The 16,295-nt window shown below is 31.1% G+C and overlaps 1 protein-coding gene across 1 annotated transcript; it reads left to right on the forward strand.

Moving 5' to 3' along the window:
• The first annotated feature begins 13,708 nt into the window (after positions 1–13,708).
• Positions 13,709–15,215, forward strand: LOC127084760 (ATP-dependent DNA helicase RRM3-like). Its single transcript, XM_051025264.1, has 2 exons — positions 13,709–14,537; positions 14,638–15,215. The coding sequence occupies exons 1-2, from the start codon at positions 13,709–13,711 to the stop codon at positions 15,213–15,215; spliced, it is 1,407 nt and encodes a 468-aa protein (XP_050881221.1).
• The last annotated feature ends 1,080 nt before the right edge of the window (positions 15,216–16,295 follow it).

Genomic DNA, 16,295 nt, shown 5'->3' on the forward strand with positions numbered 1-16,295 from the left:
TCTGGTGATCTCCATGCTACACGGGAATCAATTTGGAGTCATTGGTCATACAGACAATACAATTCACCATTTCACATCATATAAACACACATGATCAATAAATGTCTAACTTCTTGTTTGACAAATGCTAGTAACCATGATCTCAATTAACAACACACCAAACAATTATCGAAAACACATATTCCTTTATTTATTTCTGAAGTTCGGAGTTCGGATTTCTTATCATCAATACACATAAATATTAAAAAATTTAGGGCTATTACCTGATTATTTGTAGCCCAACATTCGAAGAAGCAAAATACACATTAGAATTGGAGAAGAATAAAGATAAAAATGACATATTCGAGAAGCACTCAACTGCAAGTCAATTGTTTTTTTCAAACTATTACCGTAACATAAAATGAACATATTGATATCCAATAGCACTCTCTCTTCTCATGCAGTATAACAAACACCAATTCATCATATACCAAACGAACATTGTATAAACTATAAACATAACTCTTTTCCTAAACATATTTGACAATTCCACAAATTAGCAAAAATGATAATCATTGTTCAGTTTTAAAGTCAACAAACATTGACAAATTGGTTAAACACAAAAAAACATTGACAATTTTTTTTTATAATTTAAGGAGACAATCTAATTCTAAAGACAAATTCGGACCTTGTGTGCACTTTCTAAACCTTGTCCCCCTTTGATCAAAACACCCTGAGATGCCTCAACTCCAATGCCAACCATATCGAAATCACCGTACAAATCATCATTGTCTTTACTATTTCTTTGGTCTAGATGACTCGTGATTTTTGTTTTCATATTAAGGGGTTTTCCACGTTAAAAATGTCAGTATTCATTTGTGCCTTTATTTGTTCGATTTGCCATCTTATATTTGTTATTGATCCTCAAGGTTCCTACAAGTCTGGGAAATTTTATATCCGGTGCATATTGGTCTATTATTGTGTCTTAATTTTCCATCAGAGTGGCATCAGAGCTCTTGGTTAATGGCTATTTTAATTGTTTGAATGGTGGAGTCGAATACAAAGATGAAGATGGTATTGTTGAATGATTATAGTTACCATTTATGGAAGGGCAAGATGAAATACTTACTATTTATGAAGAAATTTCATTCACCGATATTTAGCTATGCAAAGCCGGATTTTGTGTCTGATGAAGAATGAGAGTTTGAACATCAACAGGCACGTGGTTTTATTCGACAATATGTAGAATATAATATTTATAATTATATTGCTAATGAGACACATGTACAAACTTTATGGAAGAAGATAGAGTCCTTGTATGCCTCTAAATCAGGGAATAACAAATTGTTCTTGTTGAATAACTTCATAAGTTTGAAGTATAAGGAGGAGACTTCTATTTCAGATCACTTAAGTTAATTTCAAGGGCTCATTGATCAGATGTCAGAAATGAGTTTCGAATGTGATGATTAACTTTTGGGACTATTTCTATTTCTATCTTTACCATAGTTTTGAGAGACGTTTTAGGTTTCTTTCATAAATTCTGCTCCAAGAGGTGTTGTTTCTTTGGAAATGACTAAGGATCGTATTCTTAATGAGGAGATGAGAAGGAAGTGTTGGTGTAAGCCCTAGAGGCCAATACTTTTGGTACTTGTATCGAATTATTTATTAATAATAAAAGGCTTTTTCTTTATTATGTTTGTCTAATAAAGTCCCTAGAATAGCTAGTCCATTTAATGTATCAAGTGTGACTTAACTATGGAGTTCTTATCTGTTAGGCTACCGAAAAGAATATGCATCTTGTTGGTATAGGTAATACCAATTAATCCTTATATTTGACCCGCTATGAGAATACTATATAGAATATTATGCAAAGTGTCATAAGTTATTCTCATGGTGATAATGGTGCATACCACCCTTCGACCTGAAACCACTATGGACCCTAGATGTAGAGTCGAGTGCCTTATTGTTGATCAAACATTGTTCGTAATTGGATGACCATAAAGACAGTTGATGGGTACTCCACGAAGCATGCTAAGGAACATGAGTGACCTAGATGGAATTTGCCCATCCTGCGTAACATGATAAATGTCTATTGGCCCAATATTGAACTGGACAATGATGACACGGTCTATGTCTTGTGTTCAATATAGACATAAGGGCAAAAGGATAATTGTACACATAAGTATTATCACAAAAAAGATTTGTCAGATCACATGACATTTTCGTGTCTTGGGTAGCAGTGATGTGTTGCTAGATACCGCTCACTATTTATTATGTTAAATACGTGATTTAATATAATTGTCAATACCGCGAAAACCTACAGGGTCACACACAAAAGGACGGATTGATGAGAGATATAGTAACTAAGGAATACCGTAATGTACGGTGCCCTTAAGTGAATTGTAGAACATCGTAAGGTACGGTGTACTTAAGTAGAATACGAAATATGGTAAGGTATCACACGCTTAAGTGATTTTGACATATTATAAGATATGGGCCACATACACTTGAGTGGGTTTTTTAGCTTGCAACCCACACAAGTGGTTCTATAAATAGAGCCCTTGTGTAGAAGCATTTGTGCAGTTGCAATTTCGTTTCTCTCTCTCTCTCTCTCTCTCTCTCTCTCTCTCTCTCTCTCTCTCTCACTCACTCAAAGCCTTCATTCGTAGCAGCTAGCACTGAGATTGAAGGAATCCGTTCGTGTGGACTGAGTAGAGGCATTGTCATCGTTCAACGTTCGTGATCGCTCCGTAGATCTGCATCAAAGGTTACAATCGCCACAAGAGGTAACGATTCTATCACTGATCATGCCCATTTGTAAGGATCACTAAAGGAGAAATTTTAAATTCCGCTCTCGTTGACCGGGCAGCGGACCCCCAGCTAACTCTGCGTAGTGTGATCAGACGCTGAAATTTAATTTGGTTTTAATTAATTAAAAGAATTAAAATTAATAATAATAATGTGTTTATTATTATTGTCTTGTGGTGATCGGTTATGGCCTTAGTTTTCCTTTATTTTATTTTGGGTTTTTAAAATACGACCTGCGTGTCGTGCCTCTCTTTTAATCTCTTAATGTAACTTCTTTTCTCATCTCACTCCCTCGTATGTAAAACGAGTTTCTTTTATGTAATGTAATATTATGAAGAAAGAGAAGAATTCAATATCAAAGGAGGACAACCTTGAAGATCTTGCTTGGAGAAGCTTAGATCGTTATTAGGTTAGCTTAGGTTCTCTCATTGGCTTGGGAGAACAATTGCGCTAGGGGCCATAACGGTTTCATTATGTATGTTGATGCATGTGAATGTATGTTGATGCATGTGAGAGACGATTTATATGATAAATAAGCCGGTGAGATCAAAATAATTGCAAATTCCCTCAAATTAAATATTAAGTTTATATTTTCCAAGTTTTAGCACTCATCAAGACTAGTATCGGATAGTGTAGGTTTCGCCTACGCGAGGTGCATGTTCTATATTAGTAAGGTGCGATGGGATAATTGTAATATCCAATTGCTAAAACAATGGGTCAAACTTAACTAAACAAATTATAATAAGATTATATATGTTTAGAAGCAAGAGTTGGAAATGATCCATGTGATGGATTGGAATAAGGAGTTATTCACCCAACTAAAATATTCGAGAGTTGTATTAGATACAATTGGAAGGAGTTCCTACCTAAATAACCTAGTTTTGTGTAATTCGCCTATGCAAACTTAAAACAAAGTGAAATGTGAATCTCGACCCACTAGAAAATCTTCCAACGGGATTTTCCGAATCAAATGGTGAGGGTCATTTGTTTTAAGTAAAATAGTGGGAGCACATTTAATTAAAGGCCTAATTAAATATGTTATTGATACTTATATTTTTATTATTTTCATGTAGATTACCATGACAACAAACACCTCTAACAACATTTTGCGATCAATCCTTGACAAGGAAAAATTATCTGGGACAAATTTTCTGGATTGACACCGAAATCTGAGGATTGTCCTCAAACATGAGAGAAAGCTGTATGTCTTGGAGAAACCTGTTCCTGAAGAGGAACCTCCTAGTTCTGCACCTAAGGCAGAAAGAGATGCTTATAAGAAGCATGTCGATAATGCCAATGAAACTGTTTGTCTCATGCTAGCTACCATGAACTCAGAGTTGCAAAAGTAACATGAGAACATGGCAGTGTTTGATATGATCGAACACCTGAAGATGCTCTATCAAGAGCAAGCAAGGCATGAAAGGTTTGAAGTTTCAAAAGCCCTTTTTCAAGACAAGTTAGCTGAGGGAGCCCCTGTAGGTCCCCGTGTGCTCAAGATGATTGGGTATGTGGAAAACCTTGAGAGGTTAGGTTTTTCTCTCGAAAAGGAACTTGCGACTAATTTGATCTTGCAATCGTTGCCAGAGAGCTTCAGTCAATTTGTCATGAATTTCAATATGAATGATATGGACAAATCTCTTCCTGAACTGCTAGCCATGTTAAGAACTGCTGAGCAGAATCTGAAGTCAAAAGGGAAATCAATTCTGATGATCGGAAATGGAAAGAGACAGAACAAAAGACCCACCAAGCAGGGTGATAAAGGGAAAGGCAAGGAAGTTGCCAAACCCAAACCCATTGTTGCTACTTTGAAGCCTAGTGGAGGCATAACAAAGGAAGGCACCTGCTTCCATTGCGGTAAGACTGGACACTGGAAGAGAAACTGCCCAAATTACCTGGAAGATAAGAAGAATGGAGTAGAGACTTCAACTTCAGGTATTTTTGTTATTGAAATTAATTTATCTACTTTTGCATCATGGGTATTAGATATTGGATGCGGTTCTCACATTTGTACCAATGTGCAGGGGCTAAAAAGGAGTAGAGATTTGGCAAAAGGTGAAGTTGACCTACGAGTTGGCAATGGAGCAAAGGTTGCTGCTTTAGCCGTAGGAACTTATGTATTAACTTTACCTAATGGTTTAATTATTCAGTTAGAGAACTGTTATTATGTACCTGTAATTAGCAGGAATATTATTTCCGTTTCTTGTTTGGACAAGTTTGGTGTTTCATTTATAATAAAGAACAATTGTTGCTCAATTTATTTGAATGATATATTCTATGCTACTGCACAAATGAACAATGGACTATATGTCCTTGATCTTGAAATGCCTATTTATAACATTAATACTAAAAGGATGAAACCTAATGAGTTAAATCCAACTTACCTTTGGCATTGTCGATTATGCCACATAAATGAGAAACGCATTTCCAAACTCCATAAAGAAGGACTGTTGGACTCTTTTGATTATGAATCATATGAAACATGCAGATCTTGTTTAATTGGAAAGATGACAAAGTCTCCATTCACAGGAAAAGGTGAAAGAGCTAATGATCTTTTGGCCCTCATACATACTGATGTATGTGGACCACTGAACATACCAACCAGAGGAGGTTTTCAGTACTTCATCACATTTATTGATGATTTCCGTAGATATGGTTATGTGTATTTAATGAAACACAAATCAGAGTCCTTTGAAAAGTTCAAGGAATTCAAGAATGAAGTACAAAACCAACTCGGTAAGAATATTAAAACTCTTCGATCAGATCGAGGTGGTGAGTATTTAAGCGTAGAGTTTGATGACCATCTGAAAGAGTGTAGGATCCTATCCTAACTTACTCCTCGTAGAACACCCCAATGGAATGGTGTATCTGAGAGAAGAAATCGAACCCTGTTAGACATGGTCCGATCTATGATGAGTCACGCCGATCTTCGAAACTCCTTTTGGGGACATGCAATATTGACAACAGCTTACACACTTAACTGTGTTCCATCCAAAAAGGTTGAGAAGACACCATATGAGATATGGAGTGGTAAGAAACCACATATGTCTTACATGAAGATTTGGGGTTGCGAAGTTTATGTGAAATGACAAATTTCAACTAAGCTTGAGCCCAAATATGACAAATGCTTATTTATGGGATATCATAAAGAAACAAAAGGGTATTACTTCTACAATCCTTCTGAGGGCAAAGTGTTTGTCGCTCGAACTGGAGTTTTCCTAGAAAAGGATTTTATTTCCAAAGGAATCAGTGGGAGGAAAGTAGAGCTTGAAGAAATTCAAGAATCACAAAGCATTGATACACCTATGGAGGAATTAGAGCAGGAAACACAAGTAGTTGTGGAAGAGCAACCTGCTCAAGTAGAACAAGACCAGCGTAGGTCAAGCAGGATACGTCACCTACCTGAGAGGTATGAATATCTCATAACTGATCAAGGTGATGTATTACTCATGGATCAAGATGAGCCTGTGACCTACCAAGAGGTCATAACTGGTCTCGAGTCTGAGAAGTGGCTAGAAGTAGCATATCAATATTATTACATGATATGTGCCAATTGAGTATGATCTCAGTATTTTCTTGCAAGCAACTTTAATATTCATCAAACCATATATTGGTTCAGCAAACTAAAATGATAAGCCAAGTCTCAATAGATTAAAGTTTCAAGTTATCATATGATGGTAACAAACGCCTCATTTATCATATGATGGGAACAAAAAACCAAAACTCGAAAATTCAATGAGTACATAGCTATGATAAAATCCTTAGTTCAAAAAATAACATTGCAATTAGATCACATTACATAGATAAACTATAACGCGTGAAAACAACAAAGAATGTCATCCCAGCTACACAAATCACATTATGCAAGTTGCAAAATCATACAAAAAATACAAGAAAAATTGCATATGGATGTAAAAGTCAAAGGAGAGTACATCAGTCTCAACATCACGATATAATACTTTAGGCTGAGCCAAATCATATTCATCAAGCATTAACAACTGTCAACAACATAAGAATAACCTTATTATCAGATGAAGAAAACATCTGTTACAAAAATATTCATAACAACAAACCAAAAGCAATTACAAATCTATTAGAATTCTACAGAATTAAGTTCTACAAATCTATTAGAACTCAAAATAAAAACAATGTAAACAGTGCAAACAAAAGTATAGTTTATTCGTTCCATCTGATGCGTCTTCATGTACCTCCCCATCTTTCTGGATTTCCCTGGTGATAACGTAAAAAACATATCATAACAAAAAATGATGAATCCAACATTAACATAAAAAAATAGTAGAATCGAAATATACCATATGCCGTAGAAACTCGACGAAGACGAAATCGTGCTTGCTGATAGTGACATGGAAGTTGGTGTTATCCAATGTGAGGGTGGATTTCTTGGACAATGGTTCCTCGGTACAGATCTGAGCAGGAAGCAACACAAGAAGAGAGAACAAAAAACCAAAAAAAATTAAAACGTTAGAGGCGGATCTATACAAATTTATACAAAACCAAAAAATTCGCAACCACTTCTAGATCGTCATCCGCCAAATATGCAATAAATCAAACAAAAATAAGTTTTGGAAAAATTTCTAAAACACATCTCCACGTTATTCTTCAGACAATAGCGAAAAATCCCCAATGCCACATCAAGCAATTCAACATAAATCTACAAAAAAATTCAAGATTCAGAAACATAACTTTGACAAAATACAAATGATGACTTTGATTGCTTTTTTGGCTTCAGTTAGGGCTTCAAAAGTGATATTGTTGATAACAGATTTGGATTTGTTTTTTGGAAGATCATCATTACAATTTATAAAAGAGGAAGAAGGAAGAAGAGGAAGAAGTAAGAAAGAGAGAAATGAGAGAGAGACCGAGAAAGAGAGAAAGGAAGAAGAGACAGATGGTGAGTTGATAGATTGGGAAAAGAGAAAAAGTAAAAAATGTTGAAAGATTTAGTTAGAATTTAATCAATCTACTTTTAATATATAAAAGTTAATTACCACCATAATTACTTAATTACCCTAATTACAATCCATAATACAGCTAATTTCATGTTCCTATAAGTAATTTCGTACTAAACTCTATTTAATATTCTAACTAACTCTACCATTTTACAATTTAATAAATTTGCCTCGACAACATAAAAATTGATTCAACTATATATTATATAAAATATAATTAAAAAATTGATTCAAATATATCAAAATGTGATAAAATAAATTACCTATTTATTGTTGTTGCAATCTTATCATTCCAAAATGAAATCAATATCCTGAAATCAAATTAGTTATTATTGTAGTTTTTTTGCCAAATATTATCGTTGCTTGATTTTCTTTAAATGACAAAATGAATTTTTTTTAATAATAAATATTACCGTTATTTTATTGTTGTTGCAATCTTATCATTCCAAAATGAAATCAATATTCTGAAATCAAATTAATTATTATTGTAGTTTTTTTGCCAAATATTATCGTTACTTGATTTTCTTTAAATGACAAAATGAATTTTTTTAATAATAAATATACTGATTTTTTAAGTGGTCTTTCTGAGATGTCAAACCGAGAATATGAAAAGAGGGAGAAGTAATATGAAACGGTTTGATGAAAATTAGGGTTTTATTTAATTGAATAAATTGATATTATTATTATTATTATTAATATTGTTATTTATTAATATTTATTATCATCATTATTAATCCCATTTACCCACTTAATAACTCAAAATATTCCAAAACCACTGACAATATTATATCATTTTAAATGTAATGGATACAGATATGCAACTTCCAATACACGTGTTTCAACCCTAAAAAATCAGTATATCCACACTTTTCACTTCAATATTTTTTGCTTATATTTGAAGCAAACTTTTCCAAAAGTAACCATCATTAATGCTCTACTTTAACATCACATCAAACCTATATTTATCATACTTTTCAATAAAGATAGAAACCAAATTTGAATAATATAATATTATTTTTTTTTATTCTGTTTGGAAACCAAATTTGAATAATAAAGATAGAAACCAAATTTGAATAATAAAGATAGAAACCAAATTTGAATAATATAATAATAGAAACCAAATTTGAATAATAAAGATAGAAACCAAATTTGAATAATACAATATTCTGTTTGGATTCATATATATTTTTTTTAAAAAAATCATTATGTAATTGCAATTTTTATAAATTCATTATGTACATTGACAATATTTTTTCTTAATACTGTTTTTTTCTTACATTGACAATATTTTTTTTTACCTATTTATACTACTAAAAAATATTACCGTTATTTTATTGTTGTTGCAATCTTATCATTCCAAAACGAAATCAATATCCTGAAATCAAATTAATTATTATTGTAGTTTTTTTGCCAAATATTATCGTTGCTTGATTTTCTTTAAATGACAAAATGAATTTTTTAATAATAAATATTACCATTATTTTATTGTTGTTGCAATCTTATCATTCCAAAATGAAATCAATATCCTGAAATCAAATTAATTATTATTGTATTTTTTTTGCCAAATATTATCGTTGTTTGATTTTCTTTAAATGAAAAATTGAATTTTTTTAATAATAAATATGAACCACTTAAATTGTAGGAGCGTGTGTTTCTTTATATACTCTTTTTTTTTTCAGGTTATTAGGTTTGTAATTTTATAGTCATCTAAATTTGCAGTTACATTAATTTTTGAATTTTTTTTCAGTGAAAATGAGTAGAAAGGTTGATTCTGTGAAAGACATCAATGACTCAAAAGAAACTTGGCGTCTTGTTGTTCGAATAATGGATGTTTGAAGTGTTGTGAATAATAAGGGTATTGAACATTTGGAGATGATTGTTATGGATTCCTTGGTAAATTGTTTTTCTTTTTTTAAGTATAGATTTTTGTATGATAGTTAGTAATTACAACAAAATGCTTTTTTGTATAACATATAAAAAGAAGATTATTTTTATTTTGTTAGGGTGATCGGATTCAGGTCCTTATTCGTCATGACCATTTACTGAAATGGAAAGAGGTCATTAAGGAGAATATGACATGCATTATAAACAATGACAGTGTCTATAACAATGATTTTCAGTGGAAGGTATGTGATCATTCAAAAAAAATTGTGTTTCTTGGTGGTACCACAATGAAGGCAATCGAACTTCAAAATATTCCACCTAAAGGATATTTCTTTAAAGATTTTGGTGAGATACTTCAAGGCAAATGCAAAACCGATAGACTGGAAGGTAATTTAAATTCTATTATAACTTATATATTTGCAAACACATTCAATAATGAACCTTACTTTAATGTAGATATTATTGGTGCTGTTAGTGAGATAAACCATATCCAATCCAACACTCCGGGGAAGAAAGTTATTGTTTCTGTTGTGCTGAAAGATTTGAAGTAATGCGCATTGTTTTCATAACTTATGTGTTTGATAAATTTATATATTTTGCATCACTGAATCCCATCATATAATATTGTTTATTTATATTGCAAAATAGGGGTAATTGCATAAATTGAAATTTATGGGAAATCTATGGATCAAAAAATTTGGCTTACTACAATGATCCTAAAAACAATGGAGCTATTGTAATTCTGCTCACTCATGCAATGGTAAAAGATGGCCAAGGTATTACACTATCAGACTTTATAAATACATAGCTAATTTGTATTTTTCATTATACGTTCAATAATATTTATATTAATTATACAATTTACAGTGTCAAATGCATGGAGTGGTTCCAAATTGTTGATAAATGAAGACATCCCTGAAATTCAAGATTTTATGTCTAAGTATGGATTTTATTTATTTATTTATATTCAAATTATTATACATAATTTTTAATTTCAAAAACAATCTTATTTCTATAGGTTGCCTACTAATGAACAGAAGGAGAAGCCTACTCAATCTGCAAAATCTCTTTCTAATTGGTCTGGTGGTTCTCAGTATTCGACAGTAGAAAGGTTTGTTCATAATGCGAAATGTATGTCCTTAAGTCAGTTCTGCAAAATCAAACATGTAAGTTGAATACTATAGAGCCGAATTTATCTTTACTATTACAATTATATTGTTTGCTTTTTGAAATTAATATCATTTTTGATTTGCTTTTAGGAAACTTTATGTGTTACTGTAGCAACCACATTGAAATTTGCTGTCTCAAAGTATGGATGGTTTTATTATGGCTGCACAAGGTGTTCTTCGAAGGCACCTAATCCTGAAAAAGCTTATGAATGTTCATGTGGGCAAAAAGTCGAACAGCCTATACCAAGGTACATATAATCTAGATGAATTGCAAATAAATTTGGTAATGGATTTGTTATTAATCATATTATTTTCTTCGTTTAAAATACTATAGGTACAAGATTGAGATATATGTTAGCAATGGTGAATCAAAATATCGATTTGTATTCTGGGATTCCGAATGCGCTGCTATACTTGGAATGACTGCTGAATTTATGCATAACTCTATGGTGGAGGTACATTGTTATACATAAGTTAAAATGTTAATAGTTTATCGAGTTGTAAAGTTCAGATTATCACTCATGGTTGATATTTTATTTTTCCAATGGTTTATCCTGATGAGCTTGAAATGCTGTTGAATAAGAAAATGGCTTTTAGAGTTAAGGTGCAGCCAACGTTTTCCCAAGCGTCTGTTTGGAAGCTTTGTGATGATGAAGCCTTTGTTAAAGAGATTGAAAATGACTACATAGTAGAAGACGTATAATATTCACTTAATTCATGTATTATTTAAACATTTAACAAGTATAATAAATATTCGATGTTTCAATGTGCAGAATCAGTCTAAAATTGAATATGCAAAGTTGGTCCCTAACAAAGAAAATTTGGAAACTTCCGTAGTAAGTATCTTTATTTGTTAACATAATAATTTTTTATGATAAATATTGTATTATTATAATTCATTTTATATCTGACAATTAATTTTTTATATTGCAAGCAAACATTATCTGCATCTGGTGAAAATGATCCATAATCAATCATTCTAATGACTCCGGCTAAGGATGTTGTAATTGCTGACAAGGGTGAAGAAGTTGATTTTGAAGCGTCTGGCGCTACGCAATTATCAGGCACCAAACCATTCAAGAAAGTAAAGATAGAACCATCTTCTTAATTAGAATTTTCGGAAATTTGATATTGAAATATATTTTATGAACTTTTTAGCACCAGAATGAGTTTAAGTATGAAGTTGTTAAGAACATGATATGTTTTGGTTGTAGGATGTGTTCTTACTTTTTTGAAGTGTTTATTTTGTGGGATTACAATTGACATTTATTTTTCATGTATGGTTTAAAGGATTTAAAGGATGATAATGAGTATTTAATTCATGTGTGTGAAATTATTCAAAATCCTATGTTGTTATGTTGAACATTGTGTTTTGTGTGTTCTTTCAACTACAAAATTTATATGAGTATCATATCTTCAAATGTTAATAAGTATTTTAGATTGATAACAAAATACGTTGTCATCTTATGGAATATGTGTATACGACTAAATTATAAATAGATTATTGCATGTCGTGTTTGGTTTCAGCATGCCTAATGGTGTTAGAAATTAAAAAAACAATTACATAAAAATTTATTATGAAATCCTTCAAAACTAATTATAGAAAACACATAGAAACACATTTTTTTACAATTTTTTTTCAAAGTCTAATACATATGTTAAAATTGCAGGTAGTTCAGAAATGTTGAAGCAATGTTTGAATCTTGCATTCAACTGAATTAAGGATTTATAAAAAAAACAAGGTATAATTATCATATACAGTGAATTGTCTTTTGATTGGTAATGGAAAATCTACATTGTTTGTTTGAAATGATTAAGTTAAGCATGCAACTATACTTTTTACCAATCTCACGTTATCATATATAATATTATAACTCAACATATTTAAATTATTTATTTGCCAAAATATAGTTGGGGGTTGAAATGAATAATTATGTTCACTGCCTCCTTTCTATTGGCTAGGTCAGTGGAGTATTAAAATAATTCAGCCGTAAGATAATTAATGTTATGCATGATTTGTAATAAATCAATAAGAATATCAATTATTTATACATTTAGTTGTACAAGAAAATGATTGTAAATAATTAAAGTGGACTAAGAAAATGGGCCCCACTAAATCCCACTATATATTATATAAAATATAATTAAAAAATTGATTCAAATATATCAAAATACATTAAAAGAGAGTTTTTCATTGGGTAAGGTGATGTATGATATGAGTAATTTCCAATGGGTGAATTATTTTATGGATTTGGGATAAAAAGAGAATTTTGAAATCTTGAATTATGGTGTGGATTTGGAATAAGATGTGGATTTCCAAAATATGGGGTGTTTTGTTGATTTGGGATACAAAGAGGACTTCCATCATTTTGCATAAAATTGGAGCATGTGTTATGTTGATTGAGGTTCATTTTCAAATGAAATGTGTACACAAAAAAATTAAAATTAAATAAAATAAATTGGTCAAATTTAGACTAGATGTGAGTGAAAAATATGATAAAATAAATTACCTATTTATACTACTAAAAAATATTACCGTTATTTTATTGTTGTTGCAATCTTATCATTCCAAAATGAAATCAATATCCTGAAATCAAATTAGTTATTATTGTAGTTTTTTTGCCAAGTGGATATGTGGTTGAGCAGTTGGGAAATAAGCTCATATACGAAGAGCGGAGTTACAATCCAGCCGAACAATTGCAAGAATACAATAATTTGTTCTTAAGTCTTACAGGTAAATATGTTAAATGTTTGTAAGTTTTGTCATAATTTTATAAAGTTAACTTTTAAAGTATGATTTTATCTTACAATTTTTTTTAATGTATAATTAATTTATTCACTGCATGTTTGCTATGTATTTTTTTTAAATTAGATGAGCAAAGAGGTGTATTCAAGCGAATAATGGAAGCAATAAACAATCAACAAGGAGGCGTATTTTTTTTGTATGGATACGGTGGCACAGGGAAAACCTACATGTGGAGAACTCTAGCTTCCTATATAAGATCAAAGAAACAAATTTGTTTAACTGTTGCTTCATCAGGCATAGCTTCACTACTACTTCCAGGAGGTCGAACGACTCATTCAATGTTCAAGATTCCAATACCTACAATGGAGTCTTCTACATGTAATATCGACAAAGGTAGTGATCGTGCAGAGCTACTAAAAATGGCAAAGTTGATAATTTGGGATGAAGCTCCAATGGCACACAGATTTTGTTTTGAAGCGTTTGATAAAACCCTTAAAGACATAATGGGGCGTTCCAATTGTTCTGACAAATTATTCGGAGGGAAAGTAATTGTATTTGGTGGAGATTTTCGGCAAATATTACCAGTTGTACCAAGGGGCAGCCGTTCAGATATAATACATTCTACAATAAATTCATCATACATTTGGGATCATTGTGTTGTGCTGAAGCTTACAAAGAACATGCGACTCCAACAAGCCGGCAATACTTCAAGTACATCTGAATTAGAATTGTTTTCTAATTGGATATTAAAAGTTGGCGATGGGAAATTGGAAGAACCTAACGATGGTTACACGGATATTCCTATTCCAAATGATTTCTTAATTTCTAACTATGATGATCCACTAGAAGCCATTGTTAGTGAAACATATCCGAATTTTCTTAACAATTACAAGAATCCAGAATTTTTGCAATCAAGAGCTATATTGGCAGGAACAATTGAAACGGTTGACATCATAAATCAATACGTTTTGAGATTCATACCAGGTATGCGTTATCCATTGTAAACATATTTATAGATACATTCATATATTTATATGTACTAACATAGATTTATAATAATAAAATTTCAAAAAATTTCCCAAAGGTGAAGAAAAGGAATATTTAAGTTCAGATTCTGTAGACACTTTTGACGGTGAAGGAAATGAAGCTTTTGATGTTTTGACCCCAGAATTTTTGAATACACTTACAACTTCCGGTCTACCTAACCACAAGATTAAATTGAAGATTGGGACCCCTATTATGTTGCTTCGAAACATTGATCAACCTGAAGGTCTCTGCAATGGAACAAGGCTTATAGTTACAAGATTGGCAAACCACGTTATCGAGGCAAAGATTATATCTGGAAAGAATATTGGAGGGGTTATCTATATTCCAAGAATGGATATGACTCCAACACAATCTCCGTGGCCATTCAAAATGACTAGAAGGCAATTCCCCATAACTATATGTTATGCTATGACAATTAACAAATCTCAAGGTCAGTCATTGGATTATGTTGGATTGTATTTGCCTAGAAGTGTATTTAATCATGGTCAACTATATGTTGCAATATCAAGGGTCAAAAGCAAAAAATGGCTTAAGATATTAATCCATGACAAGGATAACCATTCATTGAATTCTACAACAAACGTCGTGTTCAAAGAAGTTTTTGAAAACTTATAGAACGTAAGTTTTTCATTAGTTATATTATATCAACAAATGTCGTTGTTTATTATTAGAATTTTATTGAATGAGTTGTATAAAATATACATTATGTTTTAACATTTGTTTATATGGATGTAATTGTTTTTTACAGGGTAATGAATCATCACTTCCTAAAAGATTGCGGGCAGGTTTTGTATAAACCCAGTTTTTTAAGGACCAAAGAATTGTACGAAGTTAAATCATTTTTGTTGCTGGACTTATTTCTCACAATTTTAACTAAAATTGTGAACCTTTTGTTTCAATATCTTTTGTTGCATTAAACCTTACTCTATCAATTGCAATTAATTTCAACATTTGGTAGTATTCGTTACTATATTTTAAAACAAATGAGGTTCTAGTATTTCTTTTACATGGTTTATGTATTTTGGTTAAATAATCATTTACTATGAAGGTTAATATTTGCGCTTTTATACCTCAAATTAGTAACAGATTGGAAAATTTCATCCATTACTAAATAAATATATTTTTATTTCTTATGTCCAAAATCTCAATGATAAATGGAATGTTTATTCATAACATTAACAATGGAATGTTTATTCATAACATTAACAATGGAATGTTTATTATATATCAATATACCAATAAATTGTAAAAATATTTTTGTATTATATTTTTTGATTATTTCCTTAATATAGTATACAAAAAAATTAAGCAAATTATATTACTATAAATTAATAATGTTTTACTTTATTATGTCCCAAACTGGAAAAAGTTATTTGTGGAAATTTTTTGAACCCATTTATTGATCATTTAACATCCATTACATTAAAAAAAAAACTCTTATGCAATAAATTTGTGTACGTTGATCCAACCATATATATATATATATATATATATATATATATATATATATATATATATATATATATATATATAAACAAAAAAATATATTATATTTTAATTTTTTTAAAATAAATTATTGCACTTGCGCGACCCGTGCGAACGCACGGGTCCTTTACTAGTTAGATGTAAATAATTTAAAAAGGTGTGTAATGAGAAACAAAATAGTAACATTGTCATTCAAATTGGTTAACTATG

The sequence above is a fragment of the Lathyrus oleraceus genome, chromosome 5 (assembly GCF_024323335.1).
Source record: "Lathyrus oleraceus cultivar Zhongwan6 chromosome 5, CAAS_Psat_ZW6_1.0, whole genome shotgun sequence".
In the NCBI taxonomy this organism is placed as follows: Eukaryota; Viridiplantae; Streptophyta; class Magnoliopsida; order Fabales; family Fabaceae; genus Lathyrus; species Lathyrus oleraceus.